The following is a 24956-nucleotide window of genomic DNA, read 5'->3' as shown; positions in this document are numbered from 1 at the left end:
ATTACAGGATAGCTCTGCACCATGGCTAATGTGCGGACATGAATTCAAAAACCAGTGGGATCCAGAGGGATAGCTCAATTGGTAGATCTTGAGACTCTTAATCTCAGAGTCATGGGCTCGAGCCCCATGTTAGGTGAAAGGTTCCTGCAATGCAGGGGTTGGCTGATCCTCGTGGTCTCTTCCAACTCTACAGATTCAAGAGTAAACACCAATGTGTACACAGCCTAAGGCACACATCGCTTCACTATGTGGTCACACCCACGGCACACCTTTAAAGTGCATTTAAAGCACATGACTTCCCCTAATAAATCCTGGGGACTGCAGTTTAGTCCTCACAGAACTGTCAAACTCTACAGTTCCCAGGATTATTATTTCGGGGGGGGGAGGTCACGTGCTTCAAATTGGTGTGGGCAGTGGTGGATTTGTCATGTTGCGCGTCCTAATCCAGAAGCGGGAGCCAAAAGATAATAATAAGCCTTCAGAGCCTTTGAAGCACGTTAGGCTACACGCCGCAGCGAAAACAAACCCATCCCGGGTCTTGAAGCTGCTGTCCAACCCAACGCAACGCAAAACTTTCGCAGAACGACACGTTACGACCTTGGTTTCCATCTCTGCGGTGCTCCCAGCAGCTACCTTCCCCCGTCGCCGGCCATAACGTTTCTCGGGCAGCAGGATGAAGAAGGTTTTGAAAGCCCAGGTGGAGCACCCCCCCACACACATACCGTTACATGGAGGCCCCCAAAGAACTACACCTCCCAGAATCCTCTGTTGCCGACCGAGTTCCTCGACCCCCCCCCCGCGGCCTTAATCCGAACGGGCAATGCGAGAGGGCGGCTGCAGCGCCGCCGGCGGAGCCTGTGGAAAGAAAGGCCGCCTCGCCTCTTTGGCTCTTGTAAACGGCGGAGGGCCAGGCAGGACTACGCGGGGGAACTTCGAGAGAGGCTCTTTCTGAGGCGTTTTTGTTACACGTGAGGTTTATTCATTTGGCTGATAACGGTAATGTAAATCCTACATGCACACTCGGCGGCTTGCCGGTATTCTGCGGCTTTCCCCGCATCGACAACATTCACACAAGGCGCGAGCAGAGGCGCTTTTTAGTGTCACGTCACGTCACGTCTGAAAAGGGCTGAAGCTGCTTGCTTAGGCAGGACGGGGAACTTGTTGTGTGTGGCGGTTCCTGTCGAAGATCCCGGGAGAAACACATTAATGCCCACAAGTGAAGCATCCCATTGTGGGTTCCCTGGGAAACTCGTCAAACTGAGGGTTGCTTTCGGAGTTTTTTTTTTTTTAAAAAAAGAATCGCAGAATTATAGAATTATAGCCCTTTGAACATCTCTAGTCTAAGTCCTCCCCAGTCCAATGCAGTATTTGCAATACAGGGTAGGTGCAACTAGAGAATCCCTGACAGGTGAACTGGGCTACACTGCTGCCACTTGGTATGTGATATGTTACTGTGGTTTGTATGCTATTTATTTAAGGTTTGAACTTTTAAAGGATACTGGTTTTTTGCAAGTACACAATGTAGGTCTGTAAAGTATAGCCCAACATCAAATAACCCAAGAAACAACCAAAGGAGGAGTCCTTTAGATTGAAGGGCATTGGGATTCCTGGTTCTGTCTAAGGATTTCAGTTGCAAGTGGACTGTGCATCAGGCCTTACAAAAAGGGGCGTTTGCAAGGATTGCTGATTTGCACATGTGTCACAAATTAACCACCATAGAGAGAACTTTAATATCATCTGGAAGTCACTAATTCAGAATATTTTGCAGCTCAGGAACCTGTTGTGGTTTAGTTGTCAATTGAAATTACCCAGACATGAAGTTTGGAACTGCCGTTTAACCTCCAAAAGACTGACTACATGTGTGTGGTTTTTCTCTTGTTCTTTTCTGCTTGGATTTCTACTGTGAGGGTTAAAGAGAAGGTAATCCAAGTTAAATCCATGTTCTTTTAGAACTTTCTGGAAATTGCTGGGGGTGTAGTGAGAGAGCAAAGAATATGGTGTTTTTGTTGCGATTAATCCTGTTCCTTTCTCTATTGTGTGTAGATTAAGTTACAAAACTGCATGTTTACTGCCCTTGGATGTCTGCCATGCCACTGTAACCTTGGCCATTATGTGGGGAGTTCAGAAAAGAGTGCCTTGTGTTTTTATCACTCTGCAGTAGTGAGAAGAGTCGATTTGCAGGGATCTTCTATATATGAAGAAGAGGCCCATTATCCCAAGCAGAAGTGGCAGCCAGAGTTGCTATGGAACACAGTGTATATGGATATCCCTTCCTTTGCTAGTAGTGCTTTGCATTTTCAAAATATCCTGCTAGCAAGCTACTGCACACTGAAGGTTTTTGTAGTGTGGTTTTTTAATATTATAACTCAGTAAGGTTTCCAAACTATTCCCTGAAGGCTGAGCTTAGGTTTGAAGAAGTCTGCTCTGATGCCATCCTTCCAACTTTTGTTGGGCAGAGGGGCAGATTGGGTGACTTACTGCAATCTACTATCAGCAGCCAAGAGACCACTGAATTTGTACTCCTTTGCTCTTTGTAAGAGGAGAATTTGAAGTTAATAAAGATAAGGGGACATCAGAGTCCCTTCCCATCCTCCCAAAGCAAGAACTGATCACTCAGCAGCGGTTTTGCTAACAATGTGGAATGTTGCCAACTGTAGTTCCTCAGATGTCTTTCTAAGCCTGGTTTTGATTAGAATTGAAGTTTATGTCCAAGATGTGCTTTGCTATGGTAGTATTTATTGTAGCTTGCTTGTTTTACTTGCCAGCTTTTTTTTGGTGTTTACTGAAGTATTGTCTGCAGTTTCTCCTTCTAATCTTTTTTTTAGATAACTTTCCTGCAGGCGTATTTACCAACAGTGGGTTCTAGGGAAAAGCCCAGGGAATCTTGTTATCCTATTTCAACTTGATTCCCCCTACCGCCCTTAACATGCTTGCTGAATGAGAGGAAAATACATTCAGTGTCTAGTGACTGGATTTTGTTGCCTAACTGAGCTGGCTGAAAAGGACGAGGCTAAATAATGCACAAAATCTTTGGGTTTAGTTTAGTTTAGTTTACTGGAACTCAGCTTGAGTCTTGACATTTTTTTCTCCATAGGGATGCAATTAAAATATAATGTGGATATTGTTAGTAATCGGTCACTTTCTCCTGTCTTTCTTTTGGGTACATCCTGATATTCTGTACAGTATTATGATGAAATTTGGGGTGCAACTGTACAGGGTTGCCCTACCACCAAGCTTGTTACTTTGCAGTGTTAGGTGAATTACTCCCTGGATGTATTCATGGACTGTTTTCTTGGCTTGCATTTAGTCAGTCCATATGTATGGAGGATGGCAACAGTGAAGTCTTTCACTATTGGCCCAGATTGACCATGCATGTTTTATAAGTGGAGCAATGTCTTCGGGACAAAGTTGCATACTCTGGAGAAATGTCTGTGAGAGAAAGTTAAGACTTTTCTCTGTGGGAGAATGTTGCTTAATCAAGACATTAATACAAATCTTGACTTATGCTACTTTTAATACCAAATTAACTCATAAAACTTTAATACTGTCTCTTCTGGCTCTCCTCTCTCCCAGGTTTAGTTGTGAAGACAATTGCTAATCTATAAATTATTATTGTTCCATTACTAATATACTTGTTTTGCATTATTTATAGTAGACTTCAATAGTTAACATTTTAAAAAAACATACACAAGAGGCAAGTGAATACTGAAAGCTTTTGGTAAAATGTAGGAAGGAATACTTACGTATCTGGTGGCTAGGATCTAAAAAAGGGATGTGGGGGGTTGGGGAGGAGGAGAAATGTTGTCCATTCAGTCAGATTTTTCTTATTACTACATGAAAATAGCCTCTGAGGGTTACCATTGCCAGACTTCTGTAGCTTGTCTGGGGCTATCGAGCAGTATGACACTGTGATTAATTTTTAAAGGACACATGGTTTACCTGTCTTGGAAAGGTGATATTGATGGAATAGTAGGGACATTAAAGGTGTGCTATGAGGATATGTTGCTCAACAGTGTCTTCTATGAAATAAAGGCTAAATACATGCTGTATTATTAATAGAGCTGAGGCAGATCCGATTTTTCTAAGTACTTTACATATTACAAACAAAGCTGCCCCTTCCTGGTGACATCATCCACTGGAAGAAGTTTAACCCTTTCTGCTATACATGCAACTGTGTTTGCCCATGTTCATCCCTTGTAACCACTGACTTTCTTCCTCTCTTCCTCTCCTGTAGTCTCCCATAGTCTCCCATAGTTTCAAAATACAGTTTAGAAATTCTGGAGATTCTGAGCAGCTGGGGTGATTGAGGAAGAAGCATTAATCTGTGGATCATAAAGGTTTTTTGGTCCCTGCCCTAAACTTGGTTCACACAAAAAAGACAAGAATGACACCATTGCTCCCTAGCAGGTGGCAAATTGTGTCAGGTACATTAAGAATTGCAAAAAGATTTGTCAGAAAATAAAAATAGAACCCATTTACCCGTATCCTCTCTCCAAAGAGATTTTGTCTCTGCTTAATTAATATTGAAGGTGATTCCCACCCTTCTTCTCTTAAAGCTCTTGGGTTGAACAGTTCCTGATAATTTCCCTCTGCCCAGATAATTTTAATTAAAGCTCCACAAGCCACATAGACCAGGTTGAATGCTTTTTATTAGATATCTAAAGTGGAAATTTCTTCTCTTTCCATTCCTGGGTCTGTTTTCCAAATACTTTTTCTACTCCACATCCAGAGGATGCTCATATTAGGGGCTGGATTCCTCAAGCATTTTGATATGACTTCCCTGACCACTGCTTCTAAACATGTCCGACATCCTAAACATGTGAAAATGTATGAGAGCTTTGAGTAAATGGTTTGGCTATAACATGGAACAGAGGAACTCAGCTAGAAGCCAGCCAATGCCAGGGGATTTTATTGTATAGTAGAGAGCGCAATTAGGATTGCAAACATGAGAGGAGTTTAACACACACAGCCCTGCTCCCTTGCCATGATCCTGAGAAAAATCGCTCCAGGAGCAAACAGCAGTTCCTGGGCAGGCAGCGGCAGGCAGGGGGAATTAGCAGCTTCAGGAATCATAGGGATGGGGCGGGGGCGGGGGAGCCTATCCATATGCTGAAATCCCTATCCTGATTAATCCCCACCCCCAAAAAATAGGTCTGCCAGGAGCATCCCAGATGCTGAGATTTCAGGGCTTTTTATAGGACATTGGGCCAGTCCCACCTTCCTGGCCTCATCTACTTCACATGGTTCTTGTGAAGATAATGGTGCGGTGTGGGGTGGGGTGGGGGGAGTGGGACTATATGCATTGGTCTGAGCTCTTTGAGGGAGGAGCAGAATCAAAATGTAATAGCATACCGTAATCATTACAGGAGTACTCCCAAGCTACAAATCTGCTTCTTCCAGGGAAGTGCACCCATGTTCAGAACAGACTGACTCCTCACCTCCTGGACTCAAAAGCTTGGAGCACATAATACCACAGTCTTTTCAGGGTTCAGCTTCAATTTATTGGCCCACATCCAAGCCATTGCTACCTCCAAAAACAAGTCTAGCACCTCAACTTTACTATTATTTTGACCTGTTAGCTGACCGAATCGCTCTTTTTTTACCCATCAAATGCTCCAGATAATTCAGTAACGGAGAGGGGAGATGCCTTCAGCTATTGGGAAGCACTGTTAGACACACACTTTCCATTCATTGAATAGTCTCCTGGCATGATGCCTTTAAATATCAGAGCTGTTTTGATTTAACAATTGGTTCATAACACTTTTTTGCTGTTTGAATACTTGTACATAATAGATTTACAGTTGTTATGTGCAAAGCTGATCAATATATAACTAGGCATTCATTATTTCGGTATGAAAGCATGCATCACTGTTGGGGGGGGGAGCCAAATGGGGAAACTTTTCCCCCCTTTCTAGCTACTGCTTCTAAGATAATTACTTCATTGTGGTTATGGATAAATATTTAGAAATTCTTCCTTTAAATCCCATTACATTAAAGTATTGGTGCTATTGCCAGCTACATTGAAGTGTTTCTGTTGCATATTTGCTTTGGCAGATCCTCTAGTGTTCCATTATGGAGAGAGAACATGACGGCTTTCATTTGTTTCCCTTGCTGTCAACTGCATACAATAGGCTTTCTTCTCTTGATTTACCCAGAGTTTGTCTTCACATGAGAATAAGGACAATTGGAAGAGCTATTGACCAGTTGCCAATACCCCCTTTTTGGGGAAGGTAGTGGAGGGGGCCACGGTGGGGCAACTGCAGGCATTCTTGGAGAGTGCAAACCTGCTCCTGCTTCTCTCGTTAGCATTTGATATCATTTACTATGGTATTCTCCTGGGCCAGCTCTGGTGAATGGAAATTGGGGGCACTGTATTACAGTTGTTCTAATCCTACCTTCAGGATCAAGTCCAGAGACTGCCTTTTGGCTCCCTGGCAGCTAAGCTGTGGGGTGCTGCAGGTGTCTATCTTATCTTCAGTGCTATTTAATACCTACATGAAGTTGTTGGGAGCGGTCATTAGGAGTTTTGAAATGAGGTGTCATTAGTATGCTGATGACACTCAGTTCTAGTTCTCTATAACATCTGAATCAGGCCATGCAGTGCCTGGGCCACTGCCTGGACATAGTGGTGAAATGGATGAGGGAAATCAAGCTGAGCTTGAATCTTGTCAAGATTGACGCATTGTGGGCGAGTAACTCCAGTGTCTGAGAAACTGGTCCATTTCCTACCCTAGATGAGGTTGCACTCTCTCAGAAGGAGCAGGTTTGCAGTTTGGGGGTGCTTCTGGATCCAGGCCTGTCACTGGAAGCTCAGTGTTAACTGCCTTGAGGTTTTTATTATGAAATAAAATGAGATCCAGCCAAAGTTAAGCACTTTGGTGTCCAACTGATTGTGCAATGCTAACTTTGGCTGGATTGTGCCCCAGATATTTAGTGATTACAGTTGCCTTTAAGACTTAAGCATTGAGGATTGTTGCTCATAGTTTTAATGTGGAAAAGGTGTGAGTGACATGTGAAGTTTCATTCGGCAATATGGATTCCAAAGGCAGTACAGAACACTTCGCACCACAGCTCATATGAGGAGCCATGGCTGTCCTGCGAGCATTGTAAAAAACAAAGTGTCTATAGCAAATCTATGTAGTTCATAGAATCTTAGAGTTGCAATGGACCCAAGGGTCATCTAGTCCAACCTCCTGCAATGCAAGAATCCCAGCCATAGCACCCAAGTTGTATAGTTCCATTCAGGTGTAACGGTGGATCGTGACATTATGTGAGTGAGCCTTGTGCTTATGCATTCCCATGGTTTGATCCTGGTTTGGAGGGACCACACAAACTAGCTTAGTGGTAGCTACAGATTAAATAGGAAACCTGGAGTGTTTCCAGATGGAAGTTTATTGAGGAACTGCTCATGCATTCAGGATTATGCACCAGAAAAGGAAAACCAAAACCCAAGAGTCTATATGGCTTAATTTATTTTTGAACACACATAGCTTTGTTTTAACATACTGTAATAATACTAGCTACATTCACATATTCATTGAATGAGCATTTAAAGAGACAGACAGAGAGAGACAGTGTTGCGTAGCCCCCCACTCAGTGCGCTTTGGACCAGTCTGCCTCTCACCCTAACCTACCTCACAGGGTTGCTATGAGGAAGAATCAGGGAGGAGGGGACCCATGTATTCCACCTTGATAATTCTTTGGAGAAAAGGCAGGATACTGTATAAATGTAATAATATTTTTAAAATACTGAACCATTCTATTGAGTTCATTTTTTTAAAAAAAGCTATGTGCCTCAACGTTACCCCCTATGGAAAGAATGGTTCTCCTTAATATTTAACTATTTTGAGAAACTTTTTAAATATGAGAAATGTGGGGGTGGGGCTAATGTGTTAATGAACAACACATTTCAAAGGCCCTCGCCACCCAGGGGATTATTAATTATTTTCCCCAAAAAAGCATGTTTATAACACATTCTGCTGCATAGTCTCTCGTGGGCTGGATGGAGCCTTGTTGCTGTTGTTTCACAGAGTTAATTCAATGCTTTGAAATCGCTCTGGGGGTAAATAAGATATTCATGGGGCAGGGGGATATACACAAGGCAGCCTTTCTCGTTTTTAAGAGCACAAGCACCCAACTGAATTCCATATTTATGTCCTAATGGGACAGTGTACAACATGTAGCTCTCTCTACAGAGATCTCACACTTTTAGACACATTTTTTTAAAAAAGGTCAGTTCCTTGCCTGAGAACCCATATTGAGAGGCTAATTACACCAGGACTTCAAGGAGGCTCAGCTTGCAATGCTGTGTGTGCTCTGTAGGAAAGGGTAACTGAGGGAGGGAGTCCCCCCCCCCCCGGCAAAAAAAAGAATAAGGCTTATATCGCCTTTGAGCTCCTGTGACCCAAATTGAAGCAACTGTTATGAATTATGCATCAACAAAAAAGACTCTTGTCTTAAGATTTATTGCATCTTAGTGACAGTCCGCATGGAAATAACTTTAAGAAGAAACAGGAGGAAAGGACTGGTAGGACAACAACAGAAAATAGGTGGAGTCAAAAAATTGCTCTAGGTCCAACAGGACCACCTTGCATTATTAACCCTTGAGGAGAGCTACTATGAAGTGATGTCTGATTGGTGTATTATGTCATACAGTTTAAAGAAAATACATAATGTTTTATAAAAACAGCCCAAAGACTGTTTTTATTCTGGTCCTAAAATATAAGCATTCTAGAGAAAAAGCATGCACACAACCAGTGCCACCACTGCTGCTGCTTCAAAAAAAAGTGCTGGTACTCACCATGAAGTTGTTAAAGTAACTGCCACACTTTTAACATTTTGGGGGGGGGAGGGGGGAAGGTACCAGTACCAAAATGTCATTTAATGCCATAATTGTGGTGATTCTTTTGCAGTCAAGATGTTGTTTGAAATACTGTTGGCTGTTGTCATGGGAGCAATCATTTACCTGTTTCTGACCAAGAAGAAAGAGGACAAATTATCTATGGGAGATGGATGGTGGGGCAAAGGACAGAAGCCTGACTCTGAAGAAGATGTAGCTATATATCCTTTCAAGGTGGAAACATCAGACAGCGAGATAAATGTAAGAAGACTCTCTAGCAGGATATTCTAGGGCAGCAGCATAATCTCAACCACAGTTTGTTAAAAATGCTTCAGTACCATTTATAGCAGAGCTTTCCAAACTGTGTGTTGCGACATGTTAGTGTGTCGGCTGCAGTGTGTAGGTGTGTCACGCAAATGCTTCCCGCACTCCTTCCGGGGCTGAAAAACTGAATTACTGTGTCACAAAATGATGCATGTCTAAAAAGTGTGTCAATAACATGAAAAGTTTGAAAATCTCTGACTTATAGCCAAGTAAATGTGCTCGGTTAAAATTGCAACATAAATCTTAGTTCCTTTAGAATTACATTTGTAACCAGCTCTACTACCTCCTTAATTTTAACTTGGATAATTTAAATGTATAAAATGTGCTTAAAGCATTCAACTGAGTTGCATCAGTTTCCATTGATTTATAAATCAAGCCAAGAACTATTTATGTATAGAAAATATGATACATGTTGAAATGTAGGCTTGCTGCACAAATAAGTTATTTTCTCTCAGGCAGTAATTTTTACAAGCAGTTTTGTTCAGAGGTCACGGCTGTATCATACTAATCTGGATATGACCCTCCTGTTGCCTGTGCTGTTAACAGAGAACAATACAATAACGTGTTGTAGTTGTCTGTTTGCGTTAATCAACCCAACCTGGGCTATTTTCTGTATCACACATCACTGATAATAGCTTTAAAACAATGAAATTCAGAAGGGTACAATGCACACAGAGCGGAATCTAATTTTAGCTGTCTTTAACATCTGCTGCTGTGTTGGCCCTGTGCTCAGTTCTCAGGGGAGGGAGCCTTTGATTTTTAAAGTCCAGCTTCAACCTAATGGCTGTGACTTTCTCTTGTTTGTTTCAGGCAAATGGAACCAGCTGGTTCTAAGAGCACTGCTGTGTGATCGGTCAAATCGTGCCCCAAATTTCTTTCTCTTTCTCTCTCTTTGTGCCATACTTGCACAAACCCACATAAAGCTACTCTATAGCCTATCAGGAGAGTGGGAAATGCACTGCCTCCATTGAATGGGGGGAAGAAAGGTTAGATAAAAGGGTTCACACAATAGGGCAAAATGAGTGTTGGTGGGAAGTTAATGTTTGTGACTTCCCCTCTTTTAGCAGAAGAGTATTCCTGTGTTACAAACAGCGCAGAGAGAGTGTACAGCCTCCCTCTCTCTTTAAATGCCGCTTGCTGCTCTATGTGAACTAACCAGTTGAGGTTCATGATACCTACATTCTGTGGAGCATTCACAAAAGAACTTAATGCATTGTCAGAAGAGTTGTTTTTGCAGTGGAAGTAGTATGAAAGTTCAGTATTCTCAATAGAAGCGCAACCTGAATTGCACATGTGGGTGGTGCAGAACAAGTGTGAAATGGATGTTCATCCCACACCACAGAAATATTGCATAGAGCGGCCTTGTGTAGGTTTTACACAAAGCTGTGTTATACCAAGGCAAAACTACCAGAAAGACACCAGTCACAGCAAGAAAAGGGAGGAAAACATTGTTTTAAGAGTGCTTGGAATAGTAGCTCTGTGGGGGTGAACTACATTTCCCATAATTCTTTGGGGAAAGCCATGTGCTTTAAATATGTGGTGTGGATGTGATTTGAGGGGGAAAAAAGTATTTTAACTTTTGCATATAACTCTCATGTGAGTTTTCAGTTCTTCCTCTTTTCATTTCCTCATTCTTCTTTTTCCCTCCCACACATTTGTGGGGTTCTAGTATTTACATAGAAGACTTGATGAGGTGAGATTTGCCGAGCCATTAGAGGATAGTCGCTTTCAATATGGGTTTAATTCAAATTATCTTAAGAAGGTTGTCGCTTATTGGAGGAATCAGTTCAACTGGAAGAAGCAAGTGGAAGTTCTCAACAAATTCCCACAGTTCAAAACAAAGATTGAAGGTTTGTAGCCAATCTTTGATCTTGCCTTGTGTTGCATGGGTTTTCAGCATGAAATCAGTTTGCTTGTCCATGAGTTTGTTAAAGTAAGATTGCTTTGACTGTATTGTTTTCTTATTCTGTATTTTTTATATATTTACAACAATATAGTAAATAAAATTTAAAGTCATGTGACATTAAATAAAATTTGACTTCCCAATTTGGCTTTGAAGTCTTTGAATTCTAGGATCCACAGAGAAGAACATTTGTTTTTCAGTGATAGCACCTTTCAAGTCTGAAATTCAGATGGGTCTTCTCTAGAGAGAACGTCAGTCTTCCCTACACCAAAAGTACAGCAACATTGGAGTGGAAGCAGTGCAGGGTTACTGCACTGGACACTTTCGACCTGCTGCTGTGATTGTAGATCTCCGATCCGTTCACAACTTGAGCTGCTGAACATAGGGGAATCTCTTTTTGCAGCAGCCTCTTGTATTATGCCTGATCCAGTAGTGGCCAGTTGTATGCTCACAGTCATAATGTGACAGAGGTAGTCTCTCTGGTAATCTTGGATAGATTTATGCCAGGAGTTAGCAACCATTTGAGGCCCATAGGCACACTAGCAAACTAGAGAAACTGTCATGGATACCAGCCCCTCCCCTCCCCCATCACAACCAAGCACACATCACAACCTTTTTTATTAGCTACAGTAGAATGGGCACCTGAGGGCATCTGTATGCTTGCAGCAGCCTTGTTAGCAACCCCTGAATTAGGCTACGTGTGGGGTGGTGTTTTTTTAAGTGAAGCTAGTGACGACTACTACTACATTCAGCTCATCAATCTGGCGTCTAGCAGCTGAGTCAAAGCGCTCATAACTATTTTTTGATCCTGGGTTCCCAGTTATGCTAGGAAGCAGCACACACAAGTTACTGGGTTATAAAACCAAAGTCTCTCTTTTATTGACATGTGATTCAGTGATCAGATGAGGAAATTGGCAAATGTGTTGGTCCCTGGAATTTCAAAGGACCAACTCGGTGAGCACAGTTAAGACTGGCTTCCTACTAAACAGAAAATCACAAGGCAAGCAAACCAGCACTCTCCAGAGCACCCTCCCTGTAGCAAATCTAATTCACAAAACCATTTAATGATGTTATGCTAGTGACTAATGCTACATTTAGTATATGTTTATGCCCACCTAATCTGTTTTAATGAGTATTCTAAAGTTTTTATGTGTTTTTATATTTTCCATAGGAATCGATGTCCATTTTCTTCATGTAAAACCTTCCCATGTGCCTGAAGGCCAGTCTGCAAAGCCATTATTAATGGTCCACGGCTGGCCTGGCTCAGTCTATGAATTTTACAAAATAATCCCCCTCCTGATGGATCCAGGGAACCATGGCCTGAGTAGCGAGCATGTTTTCGAAATAATCTGCCCTTCCATCCCTGGCTACGGCTTCTCCGAGGCACCTCACAAGCAAGGTACGCTGCATTATTTTGAAGGATCTTGACGTGGTACGTGTACAGCACTTACCTTTGTTAATTCATAGGAACAGAGGAAGCTGCTTTGTACTGAATCAGACCATGTAGCTCAGGATTGATTGTGACAGGGGTTGACAACATTTTGGGGCACATTTATTAACAGTAGGAACTGCTGTGCTTAAAACACACACCCACTCACACACACACACACACACACACACACACTGCAACCAAGTGCACAACATAGTCTATCCCAGGCACCCCCAAACTCGGCCCTCCAGATGTTTTGGGACTACAACTCCCATCATCCCTAGCTATCAGGACCATTGGTCAGGGATGATGGGAATTGTAGTCCCAAAACATATGGAGGGCCGAGTTTGGGGGTGCCTGGTCTATCCTGTCGTCTATGACAGAATGCTTCTTTCAATCCTAGCTTCATCAGGGGCAAGGAAGGGATTTCATGGTTACCTTAGGTGGCAGGGCAGACCTCTCTCTCTAGGTTCATGGGCACCAATGAGCACCATGCTGGTGACCACTGGCTGGCAGTGGCTCTCCAGGATTTCACATACCGTAGGAATTTCTCCCAGCTCTACCTGCACACACTGGGAGTTGACTGCTCTACAATGGAGCCATAGCCATTCCCAAGATTGTTTTGACCTCCGCTCTGCACCTGTGCTGTTTCAAATAGAGCAGTAGATGTCTGTCTAGGCAAATATACCTGAAACACTCAAATGTACTTGCTGGGGACAGGGAGTTACAAATACTAAAGCTGTACACATAAGGTAGCTTTATTTGTGCTTTGGCACCCTAGCCCCATCCAGGCATTCAGTCTAGATGTGTAGCTGGGCAGTGCATGCTTGTCCCACCCGCAATGCCCTGCCCTCCTCCTGCTGCCCTTTTCTTGTTCAATGCAAACATTCAGAAAGGGGCCTCTCACTGCATCCAACTGAAGGTAATCAGAAGCCTCTGCACAACTGGGACCCTTGTTTTACCATTGCTCAGCATGCTGCAGTCTGAGAGGAGCCCCCATGTACAGGAGGGGTGGGGACATTGCAGGGAGAGGCTTCTGTGCACAAGTGGTGATTCGTCTCCCCTTTGTATCCTGCTGTTTTTCAGGGCAGTAAGGCTGCTATTTTTTGTCCTCGTTATAGTTCTGTGATGAAGGTTAGACTGAGAGCACGGGCATCACAGTGATTTTCCTGGAGAAGGTCCCACATTTGGTCCTTGGCATCTCCGCTTAAAGGGGGAAATAACACAGGAGTAGGGAAAGAACTCTGACAGAGGACCAAACTGCACACTTTACTCCAGAAACTCATGACGAGTTGTGCAAACTGAGTGTAAAGGCTATTGGCTTTTCTGGCAAGGTGTGGATCAGAAAGTTGCGTTGTCTCTGCTCTTTTACTTGATGTAGTAAATAAATGCTCAGTGTGACTGGGGATAAAATTCCTGTGGCAGCCTTAAATCTAGCTAGAAATTAGTATTGCACAGATTGTGTTTGCACTTGGGATGGGGCGAAAAGCAGTTCTACTTGATAACTTTCCTCCCCCCTCTATAGGCTTTAATTCTGTGTGTGCTGCCCGTGTCTTCTATAAGCTGATGCTCAGGCTGGGCTTCCAGGAATTCTATACCCAAGGAGGGGATTGGGGCTCGTTGATCAGTACCAATCTGGCTCAGATAGCTCCAAGGTGAGTGTTCATCTTCTTGACAGGCGAAATGCAAAACAGATTTATTATTTAAGCAGCATATTGGCTACTTATGAAAATGAGGCATGTCCATCCTTATTTAGATTGAATCATTTGCCATATGATGTCCCCCATCAGCCACATGCCCCGGGGGGGGGGGGGAGCAAGCCCTGTGACTCGAGCACCCTGCCAGCTAGACTGTAGGAACCAAATGTGCTGGAATTGCACAACTACTTTCCTAGAGTCATGAGTGTGTCCTGAGACTCCCAAGATTCTGGCTTCTTAATGGGAGCTGCTTGTTTCTTCTCCAGTGGGCTTGGCCTATATGTTTGTTTGAAACAGCAACAGGGTGCCATCTGAATTCCAGGTAAGTCATAAATCTGTGGAGTTAAAAAGAAACATTTTTGTGGATTACTTATCTAACTTTTCTAAATTATTTTAGCCACGTGAAAGGTGTTCACTTAAACATGGCAACAGTGACTACCCTGCATTTCAAGCAACTTCTTTCAATTACCTTGGGACGGTATTTGCCAGGACTCTTTGGTTTTGAAGAAGTGGATGTCCAGCGGATGTTTCCTTTTAAGACAAAAGTGCTCTACAGGATGCTAGCGGAAGGTGGCTACTTTCACCTACATGCTACGAAGCCTGACACTGCTGGTAAAAGGCTTTTAAAAAAACTTGCTTGTCCTTCCAAGTAGTCAATTTATCTTTGATCAGCTAATAAACTTTTGCTTTCAGAGTTGTACTGTTCCATGCTACCCACTTTCCCGAGTGGTGAGAAGTTCCAAGAGCAGCACTGCCAGGGTCATTCTTGCTTTTGGAGGCTCAATGGTGCTTTTGTAATGTTTTATTTATTCATTTACAAATATCCCACACTTTTATCTCCTCTGGCTCTTAGTTGAGCTGTTCTGGAGGACTAGTTAGCTTTCACTGAACCATTGGCATATTTTACTCAATTTAAATGTTGCCTCTTTATACATGGAGCTTTTGGATGAGCTGACAATGCCTGGGGGAAAACAGTCAAATTTGATTAATGGGTTTTCACCTAGATACGCAAGTGAATTAGCTTGACTGTATTGTCGTGATTAGGTCTCTAGACTTTTAAGTGCCTCTGTTTAAAATTATCTTTTTTATAACCTGATTGGAAAAAAATGAATTAAGAAAAAATGGATCATGCATTCAGATATATGCAGATTAAATTATAGGGCTGAGTGACAATAGCACTACACTGAAATAATTTCCCTATTTGGCATGCTGTATTACTGCATTGCTGCAGAAATGGCATATACTGATCTAGTTCAAGAGAACTCAAAAGCATGGTTAAATCTAGTCTGTACATACGTTGTTTGTTTCTATATGTAGCAAAGGTGGAGAACCCCAGACCCAAGGGTCTTTTGCAAGCACCAGGCCTCTCTTTCTGGCCCTAAGGACTCTCCCAGGCCAAACACCAAGGTCACACCCCCTTCCCCTCTTCGTTTATCTTCCTTGATCATTTTTGTCTAGCTCAAATGTGTTCTGCAGCTACTGATAATGACTCTTGCTTGCCTGGGTGAAGGATAGACTGGAGTGAGTGAGGGAGCGCACCTTGATTAAAAGTTGATAATGTCGACAGGGGCAGATTAAGCCTGCGGTTGGTTTCTCTCCCACTGCCACTGCCGCCACCACCCAGTCTAGGGAAAGCATCCAAAAGTGCTACCTACTTTTAATGTTATGGTTAAGAGTATAGGCAGAAGGAATCAATGGCATGGTAATAAGAGGTGCTACAGAGAGCTTCGTAAAGGACTCCATGTTATGCTGTGGCAAAAGATTGCCATATGATGTCAGTGTAGATATGTTCTGAACCGCTTTGTGATCTTCGGATGAAGGGTGGTACACAAATTTAATAAATAATGAAATGGTAATAATGTTAACAGGTGAAAACAGGGATGACACACACTGGTGTCTTGATACAGTAGGTGCAATGAAGGTGTTTAAAAACTCAGACTGCCCAAAGTGTCTACGGTAAATGTGCCCAAAATGGCACCATCCAAAAAGAAGATTTATTTATTTGTTGGCGAACTCCACGGTGGACTTTACATTTGGATTTAAAGGGTCCTGTCGAAGCTGGTTTTAAACAAGCTGATGCAAGAAACACCCGCACAGCCTTTATCAAGAACAGTTTTGAAAGTGCCGTTGGTTTCTATGCGATATTAGGGCTTGCATATCTGATTCTTTTCACAAATGATGTCTGCATTTGCCCTGGTCACACCACTGATTGTATTGGAAAGCTGTGTTGGGTCGAGCATTTTAGTAGGATTCTTTCATGGGTAATCCACAGTGACCAGGACAAATCAGAGCTAGCATGGTGGGATAATGGTCAGGCTCCACTGTGCTGCTCTCCCACCTGTGGGAGCTGCTATCACCAATGAGAGAGGCGGGCAACGTAAGAAAAGATTCTGGCCTTGCCTGGCCTCCAAAGGAACATAGCCTTACCCTGTATCATGTCACTGGTCCATCTAGCTCAGAAGTGTCTACACTGACTGGCAGTGGCTCTCCAGGATTTCAGATGTGTGTCTGTCCCAGTCCAACCTCAAAATAGTTGGGGATTGACCCTTAGACTTCCTGCATTCATAGCAAATGCTCTACCACTAAGGCCCGGGCCTTCTCTGTTACCAAATCTTTATCCTACTGCTGGTTTAAGCTTCAGTTTTCCCTTTATAACTTAAAAAACAAAATCCTCAAAGCTGTTTCAGCTCGTTTGTTTATTCTGTAAGGCTGTTAATACTGTTGGTACATAATTCATCCTACAGATCAACTTGCCAAGTGTCTCTTTATTTAGTGTCTTGTCAATCAGCAGCTGCTTCAGACAGCTGGAGTCTTGTGTTTATTTGGGGGCCGGGGGGGGGGGGAGAGAAGTTAGCTGAAAATATGTTGGATGAAAGCGAACCCTTGGTTTTCATTCTTGTTTAGGCTGTGGCTTGAATGACTCTCCTGTGGGCTTGGCTGCATACATCTTGGAGAAGTTTTCTACATGGACCAATCCTGCCTTTCGAGATCTAGAAGATGGAGGACTAGAAAAGTGGGTGTCATTTCTCCCTGCCCCTCTCTCTAGGTTTACAGATGCCTATTTACCTTTGATGCTTGTTTACCTATCTGCACTATTCTCAGATTAGTATCACAATCGCCTCTTGTGTTGGATGCTTAGCTGACACTCTTCTTGGTCTTCTTTCCAACCAGAGGGCTGAATCATCATGGGAGCAGAGAGGTATAAACATCTTCCCCTGTAGCCCCCATACTCCCCCGTCTATCTACGTTCTTCTTCTGTTTGGACTGTCCCCTGTTTTCCTTCTTCCCACCTCCTCCGTGAGATCCTCAGCTTCATCTACAACAGCATTGTGAACCTGGAAGCAACACTCCTCCCTGTTCTGCTGCCCCATCCTGTCTCTGTCCAGCCGTGTTTGCTTTCAGTCGTGTTGGCAGGCTCAGAGAACCAAATGTAACACAACTTACCACAGTCTATTCATTTTAAGTGTTTATGTTGTGCCTTTGTAGTGCACGTTCAGAGCTGCTTAATGCCAGCGCAACTTGGTTTGCAGTTAAGTCTGACTGAGCAGGGAGGCACTGGACTGCAGTGTTGCTGAATTTAAGAAATCAAATGCTGCAGATGATTTTGAAGTTAGCTTGTAGTGCCCAGTTCTTCACCTGCTTTGAAGGTTTGAAATGCAGCTCAGTCAGAAAACTCAGAAGAAGAGCACGTGTTATTGCATGTCCTTGCTGACATCTAGTGTCACCGTGCATGTATGAGCATTGTGCAAACACACCCCTTTGGACAGGAGAAACATTTGTGAAGGTGGCAGCCTTCCTATGCCGAACAAGAATTTGCAAGGAGAATACCAGTTTGCCCCACAATCTAACTTGGGGTTGTTTTGTGGTGGCGTCCTGCAGATTAAAAATGGCTTAGACCCCTTTCTGAGAGGAATGAAGCCTTAACTTAGTCTTTATAACAAAGTCCTATGGCCAGCAAATTAGCTGCTCTACATGCTTCTCTTATGCCACAGTCAGCTTCACATCTCCTGACTGCCTGGACAGCTGAACATGTTGAGGCCCTAGCAGTGGATTATCTAAATTGGACATAATCCTCTGGGAACTTCCCTTACAATAAATTCTGTTGAAAGGGAGTGGATCTGTGTGCTTTAACTCATTTATAACAGGGTTTTAGCAAAATAACTGAGCCGCCTTCTTTCTTTCTTTTTCTTTTTTTTAAGCAATTCTATAAATGGGTATATTATATAAATGTGAAGTGCTTGAGGGGTTTGCTGTCCATATTCTGTCCCTGTTCCCACAGAGTCAACAAAGAAAGGGCTTGATTTACTAGATTATCATTTTGTTGCCTCCTTAAAAAAAAAAGCAACAAGGGAAAAATAGAGTCAGGATAAATGGAAGGAAGAATGTATTCCAACAATATCCCAGAGACTCAAGCTAAATTTAGGAAATAGCTGGAGATAACATTTCTGAACCAAATGTTGATATGTTAACTGAGATCTTACACCAGCATTTCCCAACCATGCTGGCTAAGACTGATGGGAGTTGTAGTCTTGGGAGTTGTAACCTGCACAGAGCACTTGAGAGGGATAGGACATGTAATCTAAAGAATATAATAATAATGACCTTAATCTTTAACGGCTCCAGATTTTGGTACCAATGTGCCAGCTTAGGCTAAGCATGAAAAAAGACTGCAGATGTTGACGATGGAACATAGTTGATGAGTTCTGATGTGGCTGTTTCTGGATTGTATTTTTCAGGAAGTTCACACTGGATGATCTTCTCACAAACATCATGATCTACTGGGTATCTGGATGCATAGTCTCCTCAATGCGTTTTTACAAAGAGAATATGGGGAAAGGAATTGGCACCCAGAAGCATGAGAAGTATGAGATTCCTCTGCCTATTTTAGAGAGCTCTTTTCATACCGCGCGCACACACATTTAGCTGCCCTGTGTCATTTTACAGTTTTTCATATTTACTCAGATACCATACATGCATGGGCGTACCCAGCGCAGGGCAGGGGGGCAGCTGCCCCCCTAGAAGGCCAAACCGATGAGCTCCGATGCTCAGAGAGGCAGGAAACGGGGCCAGCCAGGGGGACTGAAGAGCAGCTGCACTTTCCTGCCCCCCACCGAGGAGAGCAGAGGAGCAGCGGGCAGTGGCCTGGCAAGTTTCCCCAGAGAGGAGCCGGATTCTGGTGCAGGGACGGAGCGAGGAGTCGTTGGGGGGGGGTAGAGCAAGAGGAGGAGGAGAGCCTGGCAGGATCAGGCCCCGAGTCCAGGCAGAGGCTGCAGGAAGGGGAAGGGGCGCAGCTTGAGGGCAGGGCATCTGTAGGAGGGCACAGGGGCAAACATCTCTAGGTCAGGCTGGCACGGACCCTGCCTGAGAGGTGGCAGCCAGCGATGTCGTGCGGTGGCTGAAGGCGAGCCAGAGCCCCTGCGCTGTGGAGGTAAAACACAGGCAGCTCCTCTTCCTCCTCCCAGCCGGGCTCACTGAAGGGGACGGGCGGGCGAAGGCAGTCGCAGGAGGGACCGCATTCGCCGGGTGGTGGACACCCCACCCCACCCCCGGCTTGGTCCCTTGGGTGGGGTGGGGAGGCAGGGAGGAAGGGATGGGTTGGTTGTGGGGTGGCCAGGAGTGTCGTCCCCCCGGGGGGCGGGCACTTTTCAGGGACGGGGAGTGGAGGGCGCGGGCGAGGTGTGTGTGTGGGGGGGTGTCCTTGCAGATGCAATGCATTGCCAACTAGGAAGTTAATTCTGTGCAACTTTGGGGGTGCAGTTCTGGGGCAGGGTGTGCGTGGGGTGGGCGCCATCCCTCCCTTCCTGGGCCCCTGACTTTGAGGTCTGCAGCTGCCAGGTTCCTCAAGAAGCACAAGGCGGCCGTTGCAGCCGCCGCGGGCCCTGTAGCCCTGCCCACATTCCCACTTCATGGCCCCTCCCCTCCCGTGCCTTGGCCCCGGCTCTGAACGACCATGCCTTGCCTTGCCCCCCCCCCAGTTTTGATCCTGGATACGCCCCTGCATACATGTGCCAAGTTTAGACAGAAAGTGTACACAAAGGTATTCCTGGTGACTTGTGAAATCCACAACCAGACATTTAAGTGTCAGCAATAATGATATACAAATGTCCTAAATGCATTTGCAGGCTGTAGGACTCATGTGGATTTGCAGCAGGGCCAAGGAAGCTATGTCCTTGTACTTTTCTCAGGCAAGCTCATTCAGTCATTTCACTTGCACGTGGCAGCAGAGAGAAACCAGTGCTTCTGCTGCCACGCCCTGTGCCAGGCTCCCTGCACCTCTCCTTTTGGGCAAGCTGCAGCAATCTGCTTTGTTGGGAATTTAGGAAAGCAACAGAGGCCCACCGGCAAATGTGATTGGGATGCTTAGGGCAGTGAAATATGATTTGTGGTTCCTCTCCAGACCTTCAGCTCCCTGTTTCCCATCCCTGAGTTAGTTCCAACTTCACAACTGTGTTCTGTCCTTGCCTTTTATCTTCTGAGGGCCAGCTTGACGGAGCTGCTCTGCTCGCTGGAGCCTTTTACATATGCTTCTGGAGCAAGGTCTACTAGCGCAGGAGCTTAAGATATGTGCTAGTGCAAGGCATTTCAGAAAGCCTCAGAATGGGTGCTAAGCCTATGTTGCACAAAGTCTTCCACTGACTCAGCAGCATCTCCCCCAGAGTTTCTTCCACTGCTTTATTTCTGGAGTGAAAGCAAAGCTTGTCCTGCCACAGCATGTCTACCTGGGTGCAGAACCTGTTGAGCTCGGTGGGGCTTACTTCTCCCTGTTTTGCCTGTGGTTTGGAGTCCTTGTTGGAGAAGTCCCTTCACTGCGAGGAACAGAGTAACATGTTTTCCCTCTTGGTTCTCTTGCAGGCTCTCTGTGCAAGTCCCTGCAGGAATTGCTTCATTTCCATATGAAGTCCTGCATATGCCCCAGTCATGGCTTCAACAGAAGTATGCGAACATCGTTTCCTTCAGCTACATGGCCAGAGGTGGACATTTTGCGGCTTTTGAGGAACCAGAGCTCCTTGCAGAAGATATTTTGCAGTTTGTGGGAAAAGTAGAAAAGGGCAACTTCGCCAAGAAGTTGGGTTGTGGGCTGTTGTAATCACCACTGTAGGGAACCCTCCCCCCACGCTTACGAAGTAATTGAGATTTAAAAATGGTAAAAATGCTTTGCATTTAGGGTAGCTTTTGCTGAAGTTCCTGGTTTTTTTCTTTTTTTCTTTTTTTGTAGCACTGTTTCTCTTCCCACGTGGGTAGATAAAAATTGAATTGAGGCACATTCAAACTGACCTTGTGATGAGTTTATATAGCGTAGTGCCCAGAAGCGTGAAGAGTGAATTAGGATGTCTTTCATTCAAATGGTTACTATTGCTATATCACCATCCACGCACATGGCAATTTCTATAATCTTTGATAATTCTTGGAGAACAAGTGAGGTCCTTACAAACTGGAGATGGGCAAATGTTGTCTCCAACTTCAAAAGGGGGGGGGGAGTAGAACCAGGTAACTACCAACCAGTCAACGTGACATTGATACCAGGAAAGGTCCTAGAACAGTCAGTCATTGCCCACTTAGAAAAGGATACTGTGAGTACTAAGACCCCACATAGGTTTTTGCAGAGAAGCTGGTAAAATGTGGGTTAAATGAGATAACTGTTGGGTGAATCTGTCAATTTCAGGTTCTGTGTTTTTATCCAATCTTAAATTCACTTCCCTACATTTCCATACCATTTTGCATTTTCTTTTTAAGTCTTCATGGAAATGAATCAGCATTTTAGCGCAAATTTCTCCTAATATACATGTTTGTATGCTATTTTGCCCCACGTACACATTTTTGCAGAGCAGTCTCCCCAAATTTTCAATAATTGTATGTATGTAATTTTCACTAATATATGCTTTTTTATGTGCATTTTAATGGGATGCAGGTGGCGCTGTGGGTTAAGCCACAGAGCGTAGAGCTTGCTGATCAGAAGGTCGGCGGTTCGAATCCCCGCAATGGAGTGAGCTCCCGTTCCTCTGTCCCAGCTCCTGCCAACCTAGCAGTTCGAAAGCACATCAAAGTGCAAGTAGATAAATAGGTACCGCTCCAAGCGGGAAGGTAAATGGCGTTTCCGTGCACTGCTCTGGTTCGTCAGAAGCGGCTTTGTTATGCTCGCCACATGACCTGGAAGCTGTACGCCAGCTCCCTTGACCAATAACGCGAGATGAGCGCTGCAACCCCAGAGTCAGTCACAACTGGACGCCCTCCCATCAGATGTCTAAGAGAAAAACAGCTACCAGATTTTTAGAAGACATCTGAAGGCAGCCCTGTTTAGGGATGCTTTTAATGTTGAATCGATTATTTTATTTTATTTTTCTGTTGGAAGCCGCCCAGAGTGGCTGGGGAAACCCAGTCAGATGGGCGGGGTATAAATAATTAATAATAATAATAATAATAATTAGTCAGGGGTCCCTTTACCTTTACGTGCATTTTATCCCAGGACATGCATTTTTCTGCATGTTTCTTGACTGGATAATTTTGAATTTCGAAAGGTGGCTGTGTTGCAGTTCATGTACTGTTTCAGAAAGTGCAAATTTAAGCAGGTTCACCTTTAAATGCAAATGGAATCACATTTCTCCCCCAGCCCTACATGTAAGGCAGCTTTCTATGTCTAGTTTATATCTCAAGGCCGGTTCTTCTTCCACCTCAATGGGGAAGGGCAATAGCTCAATGGTTAAGCATTTACTTTGCATGTTATGGTCCCATGCTCAATTCCCAGCATCTCCAGCTAGGATTGGGAATGACCCTTCCTGAAACCCTGGTAGGGGACATCCTACCAGGCATTGTAGATAGTGCTGAGCTAGATGGACCAGTGGTCTGACTTGCTAGGAGGCCGCTTCCTATGTTCCTAACACTTAGCTTAGAAATTGCCGAAGCAACCGGCTCTGGAGGCCACAGGCTGCTCTGCCTGCATTATTTATCCGCACCTTTTTGTTCCTTGGCTTTCTGAGTGACATTCATTTGTCCTCCTGCGTCTTCATCCCCCACGTGTGGTCTCCTATTTCAGGGCATGAAGTCACTCGCCAGAAGGTTCCTTGTGCACACCAGCATCTGTTACAACAAGGGAACATAGCTGTACAGTAATTTAAATTAATGTTCCCCGGTAGACTGATCTGTCACGATACAGACAAAATAAGTGGGAAGGAAGTTCACTAAGTGATGTTTGCCAGACCTTGTTTTCCACTCTTTAGTGCAGAAATATTTCGTGTCTTGCCTCCTGCAGCAGCCCCATTTCAGGGGCCCGGCCCAGGGAAAGGGGATTGCGTGAAAGCTACTGCACACACCACTGTGCTCTTGTGCTAACAATCTTTGATAGGGAGGGGGGGGGAGTCTTGGGAGGTGAGAATAAATACTACCAAGAAAGCTGCCTTTGCATACAAAGACTTCAGATGCCTTGGCAGCTGCTATGCTGTGTAACTGGAGACAACTAAAGCACACACACAGAGCAACCGCCACAAGGGAAGTAGATGTCATAATGGTATTATTCATGTTCTGTCCCACAGGCGAGCCAAGAAGTTCCTTACCTAGAATTTATCTCTTTCAGGCCATTTCAGAAGTCTTGTGCACTTGTCACAGTTCAAGAGACCGAATCACAGACTTATAGGGTTGGAAGGGACCATGAGGGTCATCTGGTCCGACCCCATGCAATTTAGGAATCTTTCATCCAATGTGGGGCTCTAACCCATGACCCTGAGATTAAGAGTCTCGTGCCCTTACCACCTGAGCTATCCCAGACTAAACAGACCAACCTAAATATGAGAATTTGGGAAATACATCGTAAGATGCCATGTTTTCCTCCAGTTTCTCAGGGTTTCGAAGAGGTGGAATTAATTTCCACTTCCAAAATGGCCCTGTGCAAATGTTGATGGTAAATATTCTCCAGGTGTGTTGATACTCCACACTTCCATTTGATATCCGAAGGTTTGGCAGTAGGGATCAGCACTTGAGCTGCTGACAAATGGAGAAGAGTAACATTTGATAGATGCCTTGCAATGTTTTATGCTTACTTGCTTATTTACTTCTGGAGCGGTGACAGACTTTGGGCTTTAAAATTTCAGGGGTGCCCCATGCAATGCCAGAATTCAGCACCCTCCCCATCTCTCGCCTTCAGTTGTTCATCATTGTTTTCTGAGGAGATAATGAAAAGGTCTTTATTTCTATCTTTCGGACCTGCCATTGTTAAGTCTTCAGTTGCTTACATTGACCATCTACCTGCCTGTAGCAATGAATCCCAGATGGGCAGAAGAGGTGGGGACTGACCTGGTGGAATTTAGTCTCACACTTCTGGGAGCAGGGGAAGCCTCTGGAGGCAAGAGACCTGCTGTGATTGCCTGGCCCATCATTTCTGAGCAGGGGGTGGGAGGTTGGAGTTGACCAGGTAGGTCCTGGGCATGGTGAACACTTCATTGTGTGGTGCTGCTGCTACTGAGAAAGCTGGCTCTGGACCCAATGGATTGTAACCACAAATACCCGCCTTTTAGGGGATGGTGACTTAGCAGGTCATGGCAGAACTGCAGGCATTCCTGGATGAAACATTATCTGGATCCATTCCAGTCTGGGTTCAGGACCCAGCTTCTTACTCTGATGGATTACACTTATGGAAAGGAGGACCTGGGGAATGCAACCTTGTTCCTTCTGCTTGGTATCTCAGTGGCTTTCGACACTATTAGCCATCCTCACGCACAGGTTAGTGCAAGGTCAAAATAAATCTTTATTGTTTTCAAAGCTTTCCAGCCTGAG

General features: G+C 44.4%; 1 protein-coding gene across 5 annotated transcripts; it reads left to right on the top strand.

Moving 5' to 3' along the window:
• Positions 1-804: 804 nt before the first annotated feature.
• Positions 805-24944, top strand: EPHX1 (epoxide hydrolase 1). Of its 5 annotated transcripts, none has more exons than XM_035111437.2 (9): positions 807-996; positions 8913-9100; positions 10833-11013; positions 12238-12465; positions 14021-14150; positions 14590-14804; positions 17097-17205; positions 18929-19054; positions 21045-24944. In XM_035111437.2, the coding sequence occupies exons 2-9, from the start codon at positions 8918-8920 to the stop codon at positions 21277-21279; spliced, it is 1407 nt and encodes a 468-aa protein (XP_034967328.1). In that variant the 5' UTR covers positions 807-996; positions 8913-8917; the 3' UTR covers positions 21280-24944. The 5 variants fall into 5 exon arrangements, with proteins under 5 accessions (XP_060128954.1, XP_034967328.1, XP_034967329.1 ...); XM_035111438.2 differs by having other exon boundaries at positions 809-968; XM_035111439.2 differs by lacking the exon at positions 807-996 and adding an exon at positions 1008-1920.
• The last annotated feature ends 12 nt before the right edge of the window (positions 24945-24956 follow it).

This window comes from Zootoca vivipara, chromosome 3 (assembly GCF_963506605.1).
Source record: "Zootoca vivipara chromosome 3, rZooViv1.1, whole genome shotgun sequence".
Classification (NCBI taxonomy): Eukaryota; Metazoa; Chordata; class Lepidosauria; order Squamata; family Lacertidae; genus Zootoca; species Zootoca vivipara.
This window is presented reverse-complemented; position numbering and strand designations above follow the sequence as displayed.

Coding starts and splice junctions, on each gene's coding strand:
- EPHX1 (XM_035111437.2), top strand. CDS start 8,918: ATGTTGTTTGAAATACTGTTGGCTGTTGTCATGGGAGCAATCATTTAC. Junction 12,466..14,020: donor CGAGGCACCTCACAAGCAAG/GTACGCTGCATT, acceptor CCCCCTCTATAG/GCTTTAATTCTGTGTGTGCT. Junction 17,206..18,928: donor GAAGATGGAGGACTAGAAAA/GTGGGTGTCATT, acceptor TGTATTTTTCAG/GAAGTTCACACTGGATGATC.